Genomic DNA, 23,705 nt, shown 5'->3' on the forward strand with positions numbered 1-23,705 from the left:
ATAGATCATATTATTGGAAACTGTTTTCAGGGACAGCATACTTCTTCAGTGCAGATCATGGTCAAAGAATTGGTTCTCAAAGTTAGCAAACGAGGAGTTAACATGAGGGTTGATTTAAACCAGAAAATACCTCAGTCCATTAGATAATGAGGTACGTAGTTTGTGACTGGTCTGTTTTGAGATGCTTAAATCATTAGCTGAGGAAAACCGTTTCTTTACTTAGAAGACAAAAATTAAAAGATTCAAAAAAGTTAAGGCTATAAGCCTAATGACACACTTTTTCTGACTCTCTGGAGGAATAACAATGTAACAGTAAGAACTAAGTAACTACATTAAAAACATTAAGTCAGATTCACATTCAGGATTTCAAGGAATTTTTATATTGGTGTATTTACAAAGTTGTAATACAATGATATACATTTCTGATGTCATATACCTTCACTAATGGAGCAGTATGGTAAACTTGTAGAATCCAGGGGATGTCTCTTGCTTTCTATTGAAGAGAATAAAGTAAATAACATTAAATTAAGTAATTCTTATGGAGTACATTCACATCACAGAGATATTTAAATATTGTGTTGTTATCAAATAATGTTCTCAAACTGCTACTTCAAAAAAACCCTCAAGTATACATACAGAAAACACACAGATGAATGAGTGTACAACTTGATAAATTTCCACAAAGTGAACACAACCATGTAATAGCATCCAGACCAAGAAACAGAGCATTACCGGCACCCAGGAACACCCTCTTGTTCTCCCCCCAGTCATTACCTACCCCCAAGGATAACCACTACCCTGACTTCCAACACTATCACTTGTCGTTGTAGTTTATGTACATGAAATCATCTGCTATGTATTCTTTTGTGTCTGGCTTCTTTTGCTCAGCATTTTGCCTGGGAGGTTCGCCCATATTACTTTGTGTAGTTCTAATGCTAAATCTCTACAGTTTAAACTTGCATATAGCAGAAATACATAGAAAATAACAACACAAGTAAGATTTACCAGCTAGAGGGACAAGTGACGAAATCAATTCATAAATGACCGGGAGCACCATCTGTGACTCGAGAACTATTCCATCTTCACTGAAGAAGTCACCATAAGACCACTCTTCGTATGGATCTTTATGAGTTCCGAAAGAAGTCTAAATACCAAACCATAAGGAAAAGACATAAATAAGTACACTCTAAAACAGAGATAACCATCTTCACCAAGCAGGACCCAGAATCAGAGATATTAGAGCCAAACGCGGTTTTGATGGTCAAATACAACTATGTAGTCAGTTCCTTCTGGTCTGTGCCTGATAATCATGCCATTTTAAATTACATTGTCACCCTAAGAGGAGGACAATGTCCAGAGATGCCTCGTTTGAGACCCAATGTTTCATAAGATTGTGCAAATTAAAGCCAATAAGTGACTAGAAAAAAAGAAGTGGTCTCGTGCCCACTAGTCTAGAACAAGAAACTACAAGATAGAGTCAGCGTTTGTGTAAAAAATGAGAGTGATTTAAAAGTGGTGCATAATGGATTGGCAGGGCTTTTGCTTAAAGAAAAGAAAATCAAAAGCAATTTACTTTTACTAGAATTCCACAGTCATCCATTTGGCATTGCCTGGACAGTTCTACTGCCGTTAAAGTATATTTACATAGTTCTAAAGCGTCTAGTAAAAAATCTGAAAGAAAATGGAGAAAAATCATTACACCAATATTTCACTTGTTTAGAATAATGAAAACAACCTCTGAATAATTACCATTCAAAATTCTAAGGAAGACCACAAAGTTAGAGAGAGAGGTTTTCACATAACCCTAAATAATACAGTTCAGTTGTTTTCTTAAGTTTGGCTGGAAACTAAGATCAGATATGGGGAGGCAAGGAATTTCGCAGTCCTATGAAAGCGAGTATCGTCAACAGTCAGAAGCGACATCGTTAGTATTTGGAAATATTTAAAAACAATCATCCCCATAGAGAATCGATTATAAGCATCCCTTTGTAAAATGGAGATATGACCTCTTCTCTTGTCACTGCAATGTCCAATTGTAAAGAGACAAGTACGACATGAACCAGAGAATATCAGACTATGTACATTACAAATCTTGTCACCTGGACTGCAGATGGTGGCAGCTTGGCAGGCTAGATCATGTATTACCACAGGAAGGTTCAGTCCCACAGGTGTTTTCACTGGAACGTCATTAGCCAACATCTGACAAAGCTTCTGACATGTCAGAAACAGCAATTTCCCAGTGTCGGCGTTGCAGTGATACCTGTACAAGTCTCTTTGGAAGAAAGGAAGTGTGGGAAGTTAGAATACTCCTGTTGAAAGCAAATGCATTTGCCTTTCTTGGGTTAATATATAGCCACCATTTAAAATGTCTTCACGGTATACAGTGTGCTTCATTTTTCAACGTATTTGGGGATCCCGTTCACTGTTGGAGAGCAAGGGGTAGGTTACCTAACTCTGCAGTATCGGTCACCTGTCCTCTGAAGTCTAAAACGGGCTCTCAGGGAACGAAACCAAGACTCACTTCGGTGCAAATGCAAGCAGCACCGGTCCCACCCTCATCGTAATTGAAGCCAATGTTCCCTTCAGAGGAGCGGTGGGATGCGGAGGGCCGGAACTCACCTGCATTTTCTCAGCGCCGATTCCACATTCCCGTCGTTTAAGGCTCTCAAGGTCAGCTCGGCCTCCAGCTCCAGTGGGGACACCTGCAGGGCCAGCGCCTGTCTGTGCAGCCTGGACTCGGGGCTCAGGCTCTTGCATTCAGTGGCCTCAGGCTCTGCAGCGCTCCTGGGTTGGTGTTTTGCCTGTGCGACTTCTTGGGCTTTAATGTACTGTTCACGCAGTTCTGCTAACAGGGAAGTGTTGCTATAATCCCCAAATGAAAGAAAGACTTCAAAGTTCTCCTGTGGCAAGGGCAAACAAGACAAAGCCCAAGACTGTTTAGCTCGTCGATTGTGAAAAACCATCTTACGTCTCAGACCTCGCTTTCTTCTCTCTCCCTCAAAGACGACTCCCACGTACATTAAGGATTTAAGACTTCGTAGTTGAAGATATGAAAGGAACGATACAAAACAAGTTTGGAAACTAGAAAAACATCACTTTATCTCAGGTTTTCTCAGCGTCAGCACTACTGACACTGTGCGCCAGAACTGTGGGGGAGCCCTGAACACAAAGAGGGGGGATCAGAGGTTAGATTTGGGCGATTCCACCTGGTGGCTTGAAGGAGCCAGCTCTGCTCTTTTCTAGAATAACTCCTGAGGGGCTGCTGATTCCGGATCTAGAATTTATCTAGGTCCGGAGTCAGCAAAACAAAAAACCCATGGAAGCCCAGGGGAGGACTTGAAGAGGTGGTGGGACTGAGTCAGACCTTTCGCTTTGATGCCATACTTTAGGGCAGGGTTTCTCAATCTTGCCAGATGATTCTCTGTTGTGGGGGTTGCCCGTGCATGCATAGCAGAATGTTTAGCAGCATGCCTGGGCTCTCCACCTACTAGATCTGGAGCAATAAATGTTCAATAAACAGCAGCACAATAAACACATGTGACTTTGCCTAGATCAAAACCACTGCTTTAAAATATTTCTCACTTTCAAATTTAAGAACATGGAGCAATTATGTTGACTCCTCAGGTGGTTTTCACAAAGACATCTATTGTCTAATATAGGTCTCAAACGTTTGGTTGTAGCACCCCATTACACTCTTAATTATTGAGGAACCCTCAAAAACCTTTGTTTACGGGACATCCATCGGTATTTACCATAATAGAAATTAAACTGACAAATTTTTTAAAACACAAAGGGTACATGAAAGTGTACATTCCATTAGCCTTCAGGGTGCTGATGTTACCCCATTATGAAGCCTGTGGACAAACAAACCAAATAATTTATTATTGCTGTCAATACAGTTTTAATCTCACTGACTCCTGCCCTCCAAAGGGTCTCACGGACCCTTAAGATTCCCTGGACTGTACTTTGAGAAACAGTGGTCCAGTAAACTGTGGTAAATTATTTCTTCTTTACACACTTTGAGAGATAACAGCTGAAAGATAAATCTGCCAGCATGAATTTTAAGTTTTCACAAAGAGATCCTTGAATCTATCCAATTTTCTATTTAATAAAACTCATTAGTTAACTTTAAAAGTCCTTCTCGTTACAAAATCTTTTACAGGAAAGCCTTTGAACCAAAATGATATTAATTAATTTCGAATCTCAAGTCTTAGGGCAGTTAATCAATTCAGGATTAACAGAAATTAATTTTTAAGAAAAATTAAATTGTCTAGAATAAAATTATATACAAAACAATTAAGACATTACGATGTAGTAGACAGTAATCTTTTGGACAAGTGTCTATTCGCCGTCTTTCACAATATTTAGAGACACTTGGTGTCCCAATTTCCTCATCTGTAAAGAATTATAACAGTACCCTCTGAATTGAGCTATTGTGACAATTAGATAATACATGCCATGCCTGACACATAGTAAGCATTGAGTAAATGATAACTATTGTCAGCTGTCATTTAGGGTCATCTGAGTTAAATAAATAATCTATTAAGGTACCTTAAACCAAAATGTTTTTTTTTAAAAAGCATAAACTAGAATACAATTAAAAAAGAGCAGTTCCTTTAAAACGCTAACACAGAATTACCATGACCTAGCAATTCCTCTCGTATTTGTACATCCATATTCATTGCAGCATTACCCATAATAGACAAAAAGTACAAAAAACAACCCAAGTTGTTTCCAAGTGTCCATCAACAGATAAATAAACAAAATATGCTGGAATGTTATTCTGCCAGAAAAAGGAATGACGTTCTATACATACTACAACATGGATAAACCTTAAAAACATTATACTGGGGAGGCCGGATGGCTCAGTTGCTTAGAGGGCAATGCTCGTAACACCAGGGTTGCTGGTTCGATCCTTACATGGGCCACTGTGAGCTGCGCCCTCCACAACTAGATTAAAACAACTACTCGATTTGGAGCTGATGGGTCCTGGAAAAACACACTTAAAAAATAAATAAAAGATTTAAAAACAAACAAACAAACAAACAAACAAACATACTAAGTAAAAAAAGATGGGTACAAAAGGACAAATATTGTATGATTCCACTTATGTGAAATATATAGAGTAGGCAAATACATAGAAACAAAAGGTAGATTAGAGATGACCAGGGGCTGGGGGGAGAGAAGGACAGGGAGTTAGTTGTTGCTTAATGGGTACAGTTTCCGCTTGAGGTGATAGAAAATAGATACTGGTGATGGTAATGGTTGGACAACATTGGAATGTAATTAATGCTATTGAATTTTATATTGAAAAATGATAAAAATGGCAAATTTTATGTCGTATGTATTTTGCCACAATTAAAAAAATAATGCAGTATTTCAAAAACTATTGAATTATACACTTTGGTGGATAAAAAATATGGTATATGAATTGCATCTCAATAAAACTGATTTAGAAAAGAGACAGAAGGATAGCCAGTATATCTAACGTCCCTGAAGGCTAGTGAAGAAAACCTTCAGGAGGGCTGATCACCAACGTCAAAATACACTGATTAGTCAAGTAATCATGTACAATAATATTTAACATCTTTACCTGTAAGCTAGCAACAACTTTAAATAGTTTCAAGATTTCTTCACATTCATCCTTCTTCTGCTGATTGTCTGTAATTAAATTTTTAAAAGTTATAAAAGACATCCAAATTCCCACATTACCAGAATTTGGTTTTCATATCTCAAGTCTTCAATAGTTCTTTTGAGATGCTTATCTAAGACAATTGAAATACAAAAAAAATCTAATTATTCTTTCTGAAGGCAGAAAAGTTTACAAGTTGTAGGAGAAATGGCAAATTTTCTGAAATAAATTGTAGCTCTTTTTTTGCCCAAGAGAGTTACTTTGTTAATTATTTTAAGTTCAAGATTAAATGGGTTTTTTCCCCAGATCATAACCAAATGATAAGTGAGAAATGTGAATAATAAGTTAAGGCACCAAAGAAATCTAGTCTAGCGTTAAACAGCTTACTGAAGCATATAAACCAAGGATAAGTTTTTAGATGCTTCTATTCTTACGCTACTAATTAAAAGAATAAAGCAAGGAAGACTTTCCATGAAGAAAAATGGGTGGGATTAACAAAGACAATCAGAGCCAGAAGAACTGTGGATAAGGATGAAAGCTGTCATTGATGTTCCCTTCTGAAAAGGATAAACTTGAGAACAAAACCAAGATGAGGGAACAGAGGTAGAAACTACCTTTCTGAATGTCGCATAGCATTTTAAGAATGTCTACTGCCGTCTTCACTACAGATATTCTCCAGGCCTTGTCCTAAAAAGAAATATGCAAAATGAAATCTATTTCCTTTATTCGCCACTCCAGTAGCACACACACAAATACATAAAAACTATGGGATCAGAAAAAAAAAACAATAAAAAGAACTGAAAAATTGAGAGGTCTGTGTTAGAGGGAGTTGGGTGGCTAAGAAATGAATGATATTGAATCACATATAATCTAAACATGAAAAACACCAGTACAGACTCATGGAAATATGATTTAGAAATACCACAGAATATACACCTTTCCGCTATAGACACTTTGGGGTGGTTTTTTCTTTTTTTTTAATAGCTTTTACTTATTATTTGGAAAAGCTCTCTGGAAAAGTTCAAAAGAATGTAACTTAATTAGCCTAGAGAACTGAAGTAAATCCTTATCTTCAAGACTAAAAAAGATTTTTTTTTTTTTTAAAAAGAAGAAAAACCAAACAAGGAAAAGTTTAATTAAAGGCCATGCTGGATATAAGGGCCAGGTCCACACAAAAAGACATTTTCTATGGGATACAGTGCAGGTTGGTGGTTAAGAACACAGACTTTGGTGTCAGAGTTTGAGTTGAGGCTCTGCCAGTTTCTAATAACCTTGGGAAAGTCATTTACCTCAAAATTTCAGTTTCTGAATTTAATCGATAAGGACCTACTTCATAACTAAGAGGAAGCAGACAATTCATTTGAAGTGTTTAACCTAATGCCCACTGCATAGTAAGATCATAATCAATACTAGATGTTAAAAAAATTTCCCTAAAGGTAAAAAGTCACTGAAATGGACTGCTGAGACAAGTTGGGAGGTATATAACTCTGAAGGTTTAAAAAACTCAACTATCCTGGATAAATCAGGTATTTGGTTTCTTATCTCTATAAAGAGGTGAACTGGCTCCCTTAAAACTGTTTCTAAGTTTCAACATTCTAAGACTCTTTAGATTTGCATTGATTCTGTGGCTGACATTATTATCTGATAGTAATGACCACAACGCAGAATACTGTTTATACTGCAAGGCATTATGGAAAACGCTTTATGTACAATGAATTCAATTAATCCTTTTGATTTGCAGATCCCAGATTAGTCATTGTGGACTCAGGCCATTGCTCCAAAGCAGGCATTTTTTTTTTCCTACATAGTAAATTTACACAGGGAATTTTTACGTTAGGGCATTCTAACAGTGAGAACAGAGCAGATATTCATACTTGTAAGTCTTATCCTATTGCTTACAATCCATAAAAATTGGATTGCTCTACATTTTATCTGGTGAAAATCCCACCTCTTTAGAATTATCTGGTTCTTCTTGTAATGACAGTCGTGCCCATATGATGACCCTTTCTGCAGTCTTCACAGCTTCAGTAGGAGGCAAAGACCGCAACAGAAGAACACAGTCCTCACCCTATAAAAGTGTTTCAGAAGAAGGAAAAAAACAGTTGGTACCTTCGTACAAAGGCCAGTTTGGACTTACCTCATTCTTTTCTATTTAAAGAAGAAAAGACATCATTTTGAAAAATCAATTATGGTAAGATAAAAATATGAAAATTCTTTTTACGATGACAGCAAACAAAAAAATTAAAATACTACCCTTTGTACTTTGTAGTAATTTTTAGGTATGTCTATGGTTATAGAACTATATGAAAATAAAGACACTTAAGAATACAAAAAGAAAATCCATATCCTGTTCTGGAATCAAAGGGTCCTGTAGCATATATAAAACACAAATGTGAGTTTTGTTCACTACCAAAGAGTATGAAAGCCCATTAGCAATTCACAAAATACTTTTAAAGAACCTATAGATATGAAAAACATGGCCAATCTAACATCCAGTGTTTCATCTTGGCATAACTTTATTTTGTGCTAATTTATTTGGATAACTTGATTGTTTTGAGTTTTTAAGGATTTCTTTAACAAAGAAACCATATAAAAGGACAATAGAAAACTTTCATACCTGATCTCTATCTATCAGCTCAATAATCTTTAGACTGTAGATTTCATCATCAGACAACATATATGCTTGGGCCACCTTCAAAGCATCTTCTAAAGAAGATGGGACATCTTGTTTGAGAATGTATCTAACCACCCTCTGAAATAGAGATAATATATACATCTCATTGCTATGAAATCTCACAGAGAACCCAGAAATCATTTATTCATAAGGCAAAGTATTCATTAAATGAAGGCAGCAAAAAAAAACCAAAAAACTAAGCTGTATGAAAAATTAAAACATGATTTATATACTGAATTTTATGACAGTCCTGTCCAAATTCCCCTCCCCACCAGCTTTATTGGGGTATAATTGACATATAAACACTATATATTTAAGGTGTACAATGGGGTGATTTCAGATATTTCTTTAGATTCTTAATTCACTATTTGTGGTCCTTACTATTCCGATAAACAACTGAACACCCTATTAACATTCTGTCTAACAAAAGGAAAGTAGCAGAGAACATAGATCTATTAACCTTTAAAAACATGAAATCCTCATTAAATTTCCTACGTTGCCCTACAAACGGAACAAAGTGGTTAAAGGACTCTTCACTGTACTTACCATTATTTCCTTGTTTAAGAGGTTCACCTCCCTTATTCCATAGCCTCGTAAAAGTTTTTTCATCTCCATTAGTTTGTAACTTTCCTGCAATAATTTCACTCTAAAAGGAAATGTATAGATATTAACATGGGACGTCTTGTTTATGAAATACTAAGGGTCACGGTAAAGGATAGAAAAACTATAAACGAATGCCAGCTCAACATATGAGGTTGATCCAACACCAAAAAAGTTGTTTGGTAGACTGTGATCTTACTTGGGATGGTCCATTTCTAAGTGCTGTTTCACCAGCTGCTCCACAGCTGCACTCCAGGGAACCACCGCTGCATACATTATCTTAAGCACAGCATCAAATATGAGCTACAAAGATACACACACGGACAGTGAACAGCCCCGGGAGTTACATTTCATGAGCATTAATGACACTGCCTAATCTACAGCAGAGCTCTTATATCTACTATATGGTAGCTTCTGGCTGCAAAAGCATATATTTCTTCCAATTTTCACACCTGAAAAATAATTTTGATATTTAGAAAAGTATGTTGTCTGCTAAAAGTTAATTCATATAGCTCTGTTACTTTCTATAGCCTCTGCGTTTAAAAATAATAGTCTTCAGGATTTTATTCATATTTTACAGCAGTGCCTAATAAAAGTGTGAAATCAAAATAAAGGTATAATATAATGTATTTTTAAAATGTCTCTATGTCTACAGAACCATAGAAAAGTCTGGAAATATAGCATCCAATTGTCCATCATGGTTCTTCTGAGGGTGGGAATGAGAAAACTTTAGCTTTTAATTTTCATAATTAAAGAAAATAGAATTACGGATGGTTTTTAATTCTCTTTATTCCTTTTGCATACTACACAAAATCTCCTTAACAAATACGTGTTGCTTTTGTGATCAGAAACAAGTTTTAAGAAGGGACGCAATGGTGAAAAGGAAAATCTGCATGGTCACCATTTACTTACATCTGTGTCAGATAAACACCCGATGACTGCCATCGCTTTTGCTTCCCACGCTGTCTCAAAGAGTGATGTAGACTTTGAGCTACATCTCTTCAATAAATCCTAAAAAGGGATAAGCATATATATATTTTAAACTTAAAACTCTCACCCCAAAAACAAAAAAAAGGTAAAAACACACATATAGATTAAACAGCTTTTATAGATGTGTAAAAAAACAAACACTTTTACTTTGCAGTGAATGTTGAACAATAGTCAAAAATGCATAATTGCCCAAACTTTGGCCTTCAGTTTTACATGGTGCAGAAAACTTAAGGAAACATTCTTGAAGGATCTAGTCATAAGATTATCGCAACTTACTAATGTCTACAAAAAATAATTGTTAACTTTTATTGAGTTCATGCTCCTATTTCATAACAACCATTTGGAGAAAATCCTCATATCATCCCATTTTGCTTAAGGTTATCAGTCAATCAGTAGCAGAGTTAACCCATATTCTTAGCCAATACGATAAGCTGCATAAATCCTGATGGTAAAGTATGACGCTCCTTAAAGAGTTCAACATTTAATTCAATGACACACTGCATAGATCCGAGAAAGAAGACTAGAGCTAAAGAAAAAGTTACCTCTATGTACAGGAGGAGGAGTTCCTCCTCTTGCAAGTCATGTTCCCTCATGTAAACCCTTATGAACTTCTCTAAGATGGAAGGAATAAGCTCCGGGGCCAACACTTTGTCAAACATTCGGAACACAATGGTGGTTGTATTCTCCTGGATGCCAAAACGAGAAAAGATGGTATTCGTGCACACTCTAGTCAGGCGGGCTAAGACAAAAAAATAATAATAATGCTGACAAATCTAGACTTTTACCTTCTCAAAATCAGAGAGGGCCAATTTGCAGTTGTATTTCCTATGCAATGTGATCAACTCTCGCAAATTATTTACCAAAGTCCTTAACTGACATACTTCCTCCGTGTTTTCATAATCCTTCTGAAACAAGAGTATTAAAGTTGTTAAGAGCATGAAATAAAAGTGTGAGGGAAATATACAAAGAGTCAGAATTATTTCAGACAAAATAGAAATGACCATGATTATGAACATAAAAGGAAACCTGCAACTTCTGCCTTTACATCTTGTAGGATTTTAACTAAAATTAGCACAAATTAACAGATTAAAGTATGACAGAAATCTGAAAAAACTTTCGTAGGAAAAATATAGAAAAGCTATTACTATTAATGGAATATTTTTTCAGAACCCCAATATACTTAGGTACACAAACATCCTCCAGATGGCCCTCATTGTTTTATCTGTATTGATCGTGACCACATCTAAAGTTGTAACATTTTCTGAACTTATATATAAGGAACAGAATTTTCAACATTGATAAAACACAATTAACAGGAAAAGACAAAGTATTAGGTTGGTGCAGAAGTAATTGTGGTTTAAAAGGTTAAAAATAATTGCAAAAACCACAGTTACTTTTGCACCTACCTAATAGTATTTTATAGCAAGAGGAAAAGCTCTTCTAAGGAAAAATACATTGTTGTAATGATCATTATAGATTATATATTATAATCTATAGGGATTATAAACATCAATATACTGCTTAAAACATTAAAAATTCCCATTTTATTTTTAACAATATATAATCAGTAAGTATAATTAATAAGAATCTGCTATATCAGAAAGTAGAAGGAAATTTATTTTTTGGGGGGGGTTCCAGAAATGTAAGGAATAAATGCAGTTTCATAATGTACATTAAGACCTTTCATTAGGTCATGTCTCTGTTACTTCAGTACCTAATACTTCAGAGTTGAGATTATACTTAGATGCCTCATGTCAGTTTATAAACTAAATGATGGCACCCCAGCAAACTTTTTTAAAATACAAGAATGTACTTTTTTTCAATATAATAAATACTTTCTGGGTTTTAGGAAGCTGGAGGGAAAAAAAGACATGAACTTAAGAAATTTAGAAGTCAAATAATAAATTCAGCTCATTAACCTCAAATCAACATCAAATATAGTATCAACATCCCTGATCTTAGTTCCCTTTCTAGCATTGCTATTTTTTCAGACAGTCAGAAAGTCCCAGGTTGTTTTCAATTTGATCTTTTAAAATATTCCTTGGTACTTAATGGCTATTAGAATGTCTAAAAAATGCAATCAGAACTTGGAGTGGTTTACTAGTTTAAATTAACAAGTAAACCTGATTGACACAGCTTTTGTAAACTAGTCCTAATGCATTACTGAGTTGTGTTCTTTCAAAGTACTGTGAAATGCTGCCAATGCAGAAAATCCCAAATATACTACTTAAGAGTATATATACATATATATTTGCCCTTTTGGTTGGTTCAATAGAGAAAAAGAATGCCTTAAAATAGGTTGAAGTTGTACAGAAATATCAGGAAGAAAAAAAGGAAGTTTTCCTTTTTGTGGATTTCAAAAGTACACACTAAAAGAAAACAACAGAATAAAAACAAAAAATTTAAGAAGTGGACATATTTCTAGTACATGCAGACAAACTCTTTAACATAAATTGAGTGTTTTATTACTAAAAATTTGTTTTCCATATCATACCAAAGAAATCCAATGCCAATAGGACACCAATCCCAACTCATCTGGTTTTCCTGCTGTAAAAAATACCTCTGCCAGTTGAAGTCCATTTTCTGGCCAGTTTGCCTTTAAAAATATTAGAGACCATTAAAAATAATGTTTTATGCCATTGGAAGAGTCTTAAATGTCTTTTATGTGCTAATTATACTGGTATTACCTTATCAGTTAATTCAAGGTTCCTAGCTGCTTGCTCCAACCATTTTGCAAGAATTTTCTGAAACAGATATAACACGTAAAAATAAAATACTCAGTTAGTCAGTCCCTTAAATACTTTAAACCATCTATGATAATCTTTCAAAAGAGACACTAAAATGAACTAACTGGTGTTAGTGTGACTTAATCTTCAATGATATAATGTAAAAAATAAAACTGAATCATCAAGAGTGGAAATATTACTAAAGACAACTTACCTGTCCTTCAGGTACAGTCCTCCTCACAAACGGGATCACATCATTTTTAAGCCACGGACAGAGCTTTTGCAAAGAGACTGATGTAGAAACTGAGTTGAGCAAGTTCTCAAGCATTTTCACATCAAATCGGCTTTCGAAGTTGGCCTAAATTATACAGAGTGAGATATCAAGATTTAGCTGCCAAATTTAAACTGACAACCTCCAAACAAGGTAAAAGACCTACTAGGAAGTCATTTCAAGAATTACTTTACTATTTTAATAATAAGTGTTAAGGGTGATTTACTCTCTACAAATGATTTTAGCAGGGAGTCACAGGTTCCATGAATCTCACGACAACAAGTTTCAAATAACCAATTAGGTGGCAGAGAAATGGGCAAAGATGGCCATCAAGGAAAACTTAACTGGAATGTGAATGTTAAAGACATCACACTAAGATAACTATTTTTTTGGACTAAACATATGCCAACATTAAGGGGGTTCAGAGTAGCAATTTTTTCTTGGCCACAGTCTGAGCTGCAATAGGAATACCTTCTCCGCCAATACTACATAAAGAGCCCATCAATAAATCACTTAATAAAATGTTGCCTTTGAGCTCAGTTTAGGAGCTAACTAGACTCTGAATGATGAGATAAAGTAGGTTCCCATTGTATCTTTATAATATTTCCTCTGAGTTAATATCACCAGAGGGCAGTTTTCTCTGGGACAGGTAATATTTTATCAAATAATGTGAAAACATCCCATTACCCAGTCACACTTGCCCTCGTTAGTTTCCAACACTGATTTAGGCACCTATCTCAGGAACTATGAAGCCATTAAGAAACACACGCAGAACGTATTACCCGATGTCTCAGCCAAAGGTATTGCGCACAAACAAGATTTCCCTCTCTTAGCTGCAAAAAAATATCCTTAAGGTCATCTTCGTTATTCAGAAATTCAATCCAAGAACTACCACTGCAAAGTCAAAGAGAGGAAAAAAGTCAGTAGTTTAAAAAAACACATTAAGGTCATTTGTTACAAGTGGACGTCATTATGCATTTTAGCTAGCTTTTTTTTTTCTTAAAAAGTTAAATAAAAAAGTTCCAAAGATTACTCAGTGAAAAGTAAGTTTTCTTCTTATCCCAGACTTATAGAGCTCTTGTGTCTTCCCTGGAAATCATGTCTCTTCTTGTAGGTCTTTCCTGAGATAATCACTACACATATATGCAAGATTTTTAAATTTTTAAATGAATGAGTTTTCTATATATACTATCGGTACTTAAAAAAAATCATTTTATCTTATCTTGGTGCTTGTACCAAATCAGCACATATAAATGTTATTCTTTTTGAGGACTACATATTATTCTATGGGTTTACTATTATATGTTTAACTAGTCCCCTATAGTTGAACATTTAGGTTATTTCCCATTTTTTGCTATAATCAACAATGCTGCAATGACTACTAGGTCCTGATTAAAGCTCAGAAATAGATGATGACTACTTCTCTAAAATGATAAAAAGACAAACAAAAACCGTAAAAGCCCACGTCATGCTTAAATGATAAAGCAAAATAAGCATTTCCATAAATGTCAAAAACAAGAAAAGGATGCCTATTCCCACCATTATTTAATGTTCTACAAGTATTAGTGAAATTAGGCAAGGAAAAAACAATGAGGCAAAATTATCATTATTCAAATATGTAATTATATACTTGGAAAAATAAGATCAACTGAAATATTATTACAAATAATGAAGGAATTTAATAAGGTAGCTGGCTTAAAAGTAATTAAAAAAATCAATATCCCTGTATATCCTTTTGAAAGTATGAGGGAGAAAAATCCCATTTATAATAGTAGGGGAAAAAGATCAAATAATATAAAAAAAATGTTTTAAATGCACAAAATCTATATAAAGACAACTGAATAGATACCACTCACAAACCTAAAACTCAGGATAGAATGAGCAGGAAGACAAATATTGTCCTAAAATAGGAAGATTCAATATTGTAAAGATGCTGGTTCTCCCCAAATTGATCTTAGGTTCAACACATTGCCAATTAAAAAAAAATCCCAGTAAGAATAAGATTTCTTTAAATTGGATAAGCTGATTCTGATTCCAAATATCATACAGGAAAGACAAACATCAGAGAATAGCTCCCCAAGTTCTGAAAAATAAGAGAAGTATATATTGTAGGACGAGTCTACCAAATAATAAAACATTTTTAACACTGCATTAGTTAAAACTATTTGATACTGGTGAATGAACAGGGAGATGAGATCAATTGTATACAATTAAAGTCCAAAAGTAGACTTAAATACACCTGAAATTTTTAGCATATAATTAGGTAACATTTCAATCAGCAGTGAAAAATGTGGATCATTTAATGACAGCATTGGAATGACTAGCTACAAGGAAAAAAATAAAGCTTCCCTTCATTGTTAATTTCTCTTCATAAGTACACTTGTCTTATCTTTAAGGTAATTATATCTCATATTTGTAAATAATGATATTCTTGGCACACATATTAGTATAGTTAATAAAATCAATTTCCAGAGTGAAATTGTTACGGCAAAAGGTATATGCATTTAAATTTGCCTTTCAAATGTCTCAGTTCTCATTAATGGTGTATAAAGTGCCTAAAGTTTAGCAGGAAAGGTAACATTTTCCATCATTCAAACCCCCAGAGACACAAATTAATTCAAAGCAATACTTTATCTTTTATGACATTCCAAACTTAAGTCTAATTCACAATCTGAAAATTAAAAATGAACAATATACACACCTGAATTTTTCTGGTCCAAATGCTCCATAAAAAGTAGTCAACTTGGCATGCGCCCTTAGTACCTAGACAGAAATAACTTGACAATCTGAATATTGTGTGCGATAACATTAAAATTAAAAACACCAAAAATTAAGCATTCTATTTAAGAAGTCTTGCAGATGTTCTCATTTTATTCCATATTACAGGTCAATTCCCATAAATATGACTGCTTTTATTTAACACAAAACAAAAAATAGTGGAATAATGGTCAACATTTCCAGTCACAATCAATGCAATAAAACTGCAAAAGAGAGGAAGCCACTGCACATTAATTGTGGGTGCCCTTCAAAATCAATTAGTTTTCCCACTGACTTAGAAATGCCCTTATGGTAAAACCTAGATAGATTATACCAAAAATTTATTTTGAGAGTTAAAAAATATATATGCGTGTGTACACACACACACACACGTTATTTCTGGTACCATCATTAATCATCATCACAGTTTACCAGGCACTAGGCAAATGATTTATCTAAATTATTTCATTTGGCCTCAAAATAACCCAGTAAGTATTTTTATTCCCATTTTGCAGATAAGGAAATAACTTGCTCTTGAAAAAAACTACAGGCCTATCTTTAATTGAAAAGCACAGAATGCACCACACAACCTTGTTTCAGTCAGTGACAGACCACACACATGCTGGTGGTCCCGTAAGATTATAATGGAAAGTGGGTGGCAGATGAGGGTAAACCGGGTCAAATATATTGTGATGGAAGGAGAACTGACTCTGGGTGCTGAACACACAATGTGATACATAGATAATATACTACAGAATTATACACTTGAAACCTATGTAATTGTACTAACTATTGTCACCTCAATAAATTTTAAATGAAATATTTCATTAATAATGTACATATTGATTACATATTGAAACTGTATCATCTGGCTGTATCATGTTAAATGAAATATATTATTAAAACTAAAAAAAAAAAAATATAGTGGAGCTGACTATAGCCTAGTGACATCGTAGCTGTTATAACTTGTGTAACGCAATGCATTACTCATGTGGTTGTGGTGATGCTGAAAAGGAATATTCTGTACTGCCAGTCATATAGAAACACAGCACATACAACTGGATACAGCACATAATACTTGGTAATAATAATATACTACTATGTTACCAGTGTATGTAGTTACTATACTATTTATTGTTATTTTAGAGTGTTCTTTTTCTACTTATAAAGTCGACTGGGAAACAGTGCGATGCCACGCTACCAGCAGCAGCCTCACCCATCTCGTGTTTATGGCATCATTTGATTGCATCATTTTTCTCTTGAGCTTGATTTAATCTTGTGTTGTTTTATAAATTTAGTGTAGCCTACGTGTACAGTGTTTATAAAGTCTACTCAGAGCAATTTCCAGTCCTGCAAGCTCCATTCAGGGTAAGTGCCCATACAGGTGGACCATTTTTTCTTTTATACAGTATTTTACGGTAACTTTTCTATGTTTAGATACACAGACTTATCACTGTGTTCCAGTTGCCTACAGTATTCAGTTCAGTAATATGCTGTATAGGTTTGTGGCCTAGGAGCTATAGGCTATGTCATATAGCCTAGGTGTGTAGTGGGCTAGATCATGCAAGTTTATGTACGTGCGCTCTACGACGTTCCCACAATGATGAAATCACCTCACGACACATTTCTCAGAACAGATCTGTCATTAAGTGGTGCATGACTGTACTGTAAAGGTACATTCACCCCCAAATTAACCTATAAATCTAATGTAGTTACCTCTTTTAAACCATAGGAATAGACAGGAACAATTTTATCTTCTTTCTTCAAAAGCTATGAAGAAAAACAATAAAAATATCTGCTATGTTAGGTTTTTCATGAAGGATGGATCTTTAGTGAATTAAAGGAAAAAAATTATCTTTAAAAATGAAATTGCATTGAACTCTGAGATAAATAGTGAACAATGAAGAAATGACACATCTTAAAAAACAATGAATTTTATGAAAAAAAGCTCACAATACTTTGCCCATCTGTTATACCGTAATTTTAAGGAATATAGCTAGCAAAGGTATTCAAAGGCCACTGAGGGGAACAATCTACAGCAAAAATGCCCTTTTAAAAAGGCTTATGATGGGAAAAGAATTCATTTTTTTTAAATGATTTGTTTTGCATAAGACAAACTAACATGTACAAATGTTATACAAACTTACCCTGGTTTTGGCATAATTTAGCATTTCCTGGGTTGTTTCATAAGTTATCCACTGAGCCTCCAAGCAGTAATTCACCACAAATTCATCATCCTGTTTCACAAATGCCAGACAATAGTAAGGTGACCTAATGTTGACCAACCAACCCATCAGTCCAAACACTCAAGTACATGGCAGCGAAAACACACCTGGATTTTATGTAGATTTTCCTTAGCTTCGTCTACAAGTTTTTGCCATTTGGTTTGCTCACTGGTGTCCACAGAACTCAAAGCTAGTTTCTCCAATATATCATTTGATTTTACCTTGTAGACAAGCTGGAATATGAACACACCACATCAAGCAACTTGAAGCAAAAATACTATCTCCCCAACATCTTGTGCACAAAGAAATGCTTGTTCAATAAACAAATAAATTGGAACGATTACCTCAACATCTAGTCCAAACTGAATAGCAAAGCTCTCAGCTTCAGCAAATCTGTGTTTGTGAAGTAACCGACTCAATCTGTTAAGTGGAAATTTTGGTAAGATTTTTATGAATCAGGGAATTTAAGCTTTGCAGTAAAGAATGAGGCTTAAAAGAAAATGAGAAGTTACCTGTTTTCTGGCAAAGCTTCTGTAAGACACCTGAGTACTAAAACAGAGACTGAGTCTTCAGATAGTCTGAAAAAAATGTTTTCACTCTAAGTTCGTTTGTCATTTAATATTAATAGGAAATTTTAACTCAGCTTTTATTTAACAACCTATCTGATAAAACAGAACATGACCTACTTTGGATCATTTTTGCAAATTCCCTCCAGAAGGTATATGGTATCCTACAACAATAATAAAAACATGTTTTAAATTAAAATATAGAATTAATTCCTTTTAGAATAACAACTGGTTTAGGCAGAAATTATCTATCAATGGAATTCTAAAATCACTGGGAAAAGCTGTTGGGGCAAAGGATATTGCCAGTCTCAAAATAACACCACAGAAATGACTTACTAACTACAAAAGGGAAAATGTACCTTTACAATGGAGAAATCTGGTGGAGCTGCCTTAACCACGTCATCAAATGTAACATCACCCACAACAGGACAAACAGATATGAGTCCCTTAATATGATGCAATTAGGACACAGTATTATGTACGCTGATATCCTTGCCAGAAGAGCTTAGCATAAATCTAATCATGATGGAACAAACAAATCCAGATAGAGAAACATTCTATAACACAACAGATTAGGACCCCAAAAATGTCAATGTCTTAGAAGACAAAAAAGATTAGGGAACTGTTCCAGATATAAGTAAGACTAATCCAGATATAAGTAAGACTATCACGTGACCAGGACAATGAAACTCAATACATGATGCTGGATTGGATCCTGGGTCAAAAGAAAAAAAAAAGCTTTAAAGTAATTGGCACAATTGGTAAAATGTGAATTTGGATGGTATTTTTCATAATAGCATTGTATTAATGTTAAATTTTGTGAGCGTGATACCTGTGCTGTGGAGTAACGCCCCTAGTCTTAGGGGATACCTGCCGAAGTATTTAGGGGTGACAGGTCATGATGTTGGCAAGTAATTTCCAAGTGGTTTGGAAAAATATAGTATGTAAAACGAGATGAAACAAAAGTAGTAAAAAAAATTTTTTTTAAAGGTCACAGTTAAAAAGTAAATAAATAAAAGCAATATCCCCCCCTAATTGTCATCTATATTTCCTCCAGAGACATAAGAAAATTGAATATGCAGTTGACTGATGTTTTATTTAATTAATTTTCTTTTCTCTTTTTAAAATGAAGACCGATCTTGGGCAAGTGTATTTGAGGACTTTTGATAACAATAATATAAGCCTTGTGATCTACCCAAGTATTCTAAGTTCCACTCATACTTAGCTTAGTTATTCTTAATTTATTTTTTATTATAATGTAGTTCAAAATATATATGAACTTACTGTGCTAATTCCTGTTTGGACCAGAGAAGAAACACTAGATACTTCCAAAGAATATAGTATTTCCATCATAGGTAATGAATAGACCACGAGGTTTTTCATCTGGGAAAAAAAAAAATAGTAGAGCAATAAATATAAACCTCTGAGCACAAGTCAACACTTCACAATCAAGGGCATAGAGTAAAACCCTTGGTACAAAGCTATCTGCAAAAATAATTTCATAAATCTGTTAATGTATGTTCTCTCACCTTCAAAATCTGTTGAATGAAAATCCACAGATCTGAAGTCCATTCTACAATTTGTAGTTAAGGTGAATGTAATTCCCCAGTATCAGAACTATATTAAGAATCACATTAATAAACACTTTCTTGTGGATATTTTTACTCCTGAAATGCTCCGATTAAAATGTAGCACCAAGATTTATTTCCTTATTTTTTAAATGTGGAAAAAAATAAACCTCTGCTGAGTTATTTCTGATCTGTCAAGTGTCTTGTGAACTAAGAAATATGTTGTGAGCATTACTTAACTATTTTTGTATTAATGTTATTTCTAACATATAACATGGACAAACGTGAAACAAATTTTCCAATACCTTCTTATTAGTAGTAGTTGTCAGAGCTACTAATTTGAGATTTGTAATCCCTTGCCTAAAAGAGAAAAAAAGGTTTAAGTGAATCAAATAAGCTTTGCCAATTGCTAGATATAAGCTAAGTCAAAGTGATATTTTTGTATAAAAGTTAAAATTGATACACACAGATGACATTGAACTTGATTTCTGCACAATTATGGTGCAGACTGATACTCTTTTCTTTTTATTGGGGGGGAGGGAAGATTTTTATTATGGATGCATAAATCAAGCAAGACGTGACCTTTGTTTATTTATTTTAGACTGGCACTCTTTCTAACACAATCACTTAGAGGTTCGTATTGCCTATTTGTTCTCAATAAATGTGGCCAACAATGAAATGGTCTTTCTTTACTCTGTCAGTCTGTTCACAGTCTTATTTAGAATGCAATATGTAATGAATGATCAGAACAGAATCAGGCAAGAACCTGGTTCTAACAGAAGGGAGACCACTACTAGCGTACCATGTGACTGAAGAAGGAGAATCTGCTTCTGTGGTAAGAAGAAATTCTTCCACGTGAAGAGAGGGCCAGTTCCATATGGGAGTCAGAGTGTAAATATCCCATAAGCTCAGCACATTCTGCAAAAGAGACATTTTATTGATACATCTTCTTAATGACTACAAATTTACATTTCAGGATCTATCTTTTGATGTGTACACTGAAAGCACAGTACATAAGATGGTAATTCATCCACCCTGGCTAACGTGCATGTCTTTGTAAGTTTGGCAACATTTTTGTTGATAAATATAATACCAAATAAAAACACTGAAGGAGAAATGTCAAAAACATACATCAGTGTCAAGAACAAAAAGTAGGTTGTCTATCAGCTGGAACTTCTGTGCACCTACAAGAGAGAAAGCAAGATGTATAAGGATTTTATTTCTGTCACATAAAGCCATATTTAAATAGTAAATTCACATTTATGGAAAGGCAGAGCTACATTTTTTTTTTAAGGCAGAGCTACATTTAAACAAAAAGTTCCCATTCTTGTTTATTCCTGTTTCTAGTTTTTAGATGACCACTAAAACGTAAAACGTCCCAAAATGAAGAATAACAACTGCAACATGTCAAAACCAGTCATGTATGTGGAAAATAATCAAACTAATCTGGTCTGCTTCAAAAAGTGGTATGGTGAAATGGCCCATACACCAGACTTGGTACATTGACATGACAATTAGAACTCACTAATAATCACCAAAAGTAGTTTCATTAACTTATTTTACCTTTAATAATCTCTGCATCAATCACATTCTTAACTGTCATTTCTTTCTTGAAAGGATCTGGTTCCCATTTTGAGAATGCACAATTACCAGTTCCCTATAGAAGTGAAAATAGTACATCAGTTGCAAATTTGGTTCTTAGATCTGAATTCTCCTCAAAGTAGAAACACCTAAGTTGTACACATTACTAATATCAAAATACATATTTATAAGGGGTGGCCTGTTAGCTCAGTTGGTTAGAGCATGGTGGTAATAACACCAAGGTTGTCGGTTTGATCCCTGGATTGGTCACTGTGAGCTGTGCCCTTCTTAAAACAAAACAAAACAAAACATATGTATATATTCAAGCTTTCATCTTCCAGTTCCTCTCTTAGCTTGTTTTCAACAGAACAGAATGGAAAAAACAGTGGACTGTTGCTATTCATTGTTATCACATGAATATTTCATAAAGAGTAGGCATATTCAGGCGACTCAACTCTAAAGACAGGGGGTAAACTTTAAATTAACATATAATATAAATTTGGCAAGTAGAAATGCTGCAAATGCTATAATTCTATTGAATTTTTGCCTACTCCTTGAATATATTAGATGTGTTATGTTGTTATGTTTGTCTAACTCATAATTGAAACAAATGCTAAATTTCAGGTAGAGATTAGTGAAAATAAAAATGCAATATTTTTCAACATAGAAACTTCGGTTTACTTATTAATTTTATGAACTTGATTTTATAATTCTCATTTCTGCTACACGTTATAAATTAATTTATAATTTAACTAAGACTATAGTTTTAATGAAGAAACATTTCAGAAACAAAAAAATTAAGTTTTATAAAAAGAATTATTACCCCAATTATCATAGGAACTTTGCTTGCTAAATCTCCAGCCACAAGATTGAGACAACCAAGAGTATGATAATTTTCAGTAGAAATAAAAGTGGACTTGATTTGTCCTTGTAACTGCAAAAAAAAAAAAAAAAAAGAACATTTTATATTTATATATATATATATATATATATATATATATATATATGCTCCACAGTCCAAATTCCTTGGAAAGATTGACAAAAATCAGTTTAAATCAATCAGGTATAAATGTATTTTTAAATGAAAATGTTATTAAAATGTTATATAATGCTAATTCTCAAAAGGTCAACCAGTAGACAATTATATCCAGAAGCACTCTTCTAAACTTACATTAAATCTAAGTTTCAAGAAGAAAATGTGGTTGGTGTTATCTTCTTACCTTTTTTGCTTTATTGAAGTCTGCATTTTCAATTGCTGCATGAAAAAGAGAAAGCAGGCTAAATTTATAGTAGTAACCTATAAAACACATACAAGTTGCCCCTTTTGTGTCAAGGTGAAATTATATACAATCTAGTGATTGTATATAAGAACACTGGTCAGAAAGTAATAAGGCAGTGGTAACTTTTCAGTTTTGCCCTTGACCAATAATATAAACTGTGACGTGTCGTTCTCAGGGCACCCGCCAGGCTGCCTTAAGTCCCTACAGTGCCTCTCCATACCTTCCCTTACCACGTTTCCTCCTACTAAGAGGGTCTCCTATTAAAATAGATTCCAACTTTCCTAAACAAGCTCTGAAGTCCTACCTGGAAAGTCATCACTTCACACTCGTTTTGGAAGAGCTATTTTACTTGTTTAGCTCCTTCATTAAACTATGGAGAGCTATGTATCTTAAATTTTGTCATATCCCCCAGATCTTGCATGTTCTTGGCACACTGTAGATTTAAAAAAAATATTCGTTGAATACATGCCCCAAACCAATTGCTCAATCTCTCCCTGCTCAGAGGAACATATGGTCCACACCACTCACATAGCACATAGTTAGTACGTTAACACGAATGTTAACACTTATACAGTCATATCTGTTTCCGGGTTCATTCATTCCATCAAGAAGCATTTACCACTATGCTAGTGAATGTCTTATCTCTCCAACTAAGCAGTAAACTCCTTGAAGGCTATAAACAAATTACATTTCTTCAGATTCTATTGCAGCCCTAACAGTAGAGAACAAGTATGCTACAAATACTTAAAAGTGTACCCAGGATCATAGAATGGAATTAAACTAAAATAATGTTCTTAAAGAGAATATTTAAAAATTTACCTGAAAATTAATAAGA

General features: G+C 34.3%; 1 protein-coding gene across 1 annotated transcript in view; it reads right to left on the bottom strand.

Annotated features, from left to right (window-relative positions):
• KNTC1 (kinetochore associated 1) overlaps positions 1-23,705 on the bottom strand; it is a 55,762-nt gene that overhangs the window by 24,144 nt on the left and 7,913 nt on the right. Inside the window, exons 7-38 of the mRNA XM_033097143.1 lie at positions 22,811-22,845; positions 22,414-22,524; positions 21,573-21,666; positions 21,141-21,193; positions 20,812-20,927; positions 20,315-20,369; positions 19,726-19,824; positions 18,562-18,605; positions 18,388-18,453; positions 18,220-18,295; positions 17,983-18,108; positions 17,798-17,887; positions 17,367-17,420; positions 15,595-15,656; positions 13,676-13,787; positions 12,837-12,980; positions 12,584-12,640; positions 12,391-12,492; positions 10,682-10,801; positions 10,439-10,582; positions 9,819-9,917; positions 9,106-9,209; positions 8,853-8,952; positions 8,250-8,384; positions 7,581-7,700; positions 6,247-6,319; positions 5,594-5,661; positions 2,620-2,900; positions 2,100-2,272; positions 1,574-1,671; positions 1,006-1,144; positions 437-493 (exon numbers count right to left, since the gene is read on the bottom strand). Coding sequence (XP_032953034.1) covers positions 437-493; positions 1,006-1,144; positions 1,574-1,671; positions 2,100-2,272; positions 2,620-2,900; positions 5,594-5,661; positions 6,247-6,319; positions 7,581-7,700; positions 8,250-8,384; positions 8,853-8,952; positions 9,106-9,209; positions 9,819-9,917; positions 10,439-10,582; positions 10,682-10,801; positions 12,391-12,492; positions 12,584-12,640; positions 12,837-12,980; positions 13,676-13,787; positions 15,595-15,656; positions 17,367-17,420; positions 17,798-17,887; positions 17,983-18,108; positions 18,220-18,295; positions 18,388-18,453; positions 18,562-18,605; positions 19,726-19,824; positions 20,315-20,369; positions 20,812-20,927; positions 21,141-21,193; positions 21,573-21,666; positions 22,414-22,524; positions 22,811-22,845 — 3,207 coding nt within the window. The remainder of the gene's footprint in view (positions 1-436; positions 494-1,005; positions 1,145-1,573; positions 1,672-2,099; positions 2,273-2,619; positions 2,901-5,593; positions 5,662-6,246; positions 6,320-7,580; positions 7,701-8,249; positions 8,385-8,852; positions 8,953-9,105; positions 9,210-9,818; positions 9,918-10,438; positions 10,583-10,681; positions 10,802-12,390; positions 12,493-12,583; positions 12,641-12,836; positions 12,981-13,675; positions 13,788-15,594; positions 15,657-17,366; positions 17,421-17,797; positions 17,888-17,982; positions 18,109-18,219; positions 18,296-18,387; positions 18,454-18,561; positions 18,606-19,725; positions 19,825-20,314; positions 20,370-20,811; positions 20,928-21,140; positions 21,194-21,572; positions 21,667-22,413; positions 22,525-22,810; positions 22,846-23,705) is intronic.

This window comes from Rhinolophus ferrumequinum, chromosome 25, assembly GCF_004115265.2.
Source record: "Rhinolophus ferrumequinum isolate MPI-CBG mRhiFer1 chromosome 25, mRhiFer1_v1.p, whole genome shotgun sequence".
Classification (NCBI taxonomy): Eukaryota; Metazoa; Chordata; class Mammalia; order Chiroptera; family Rhinolophidae; genus Rhinolophus; species Rhinolophus ferrumequinum.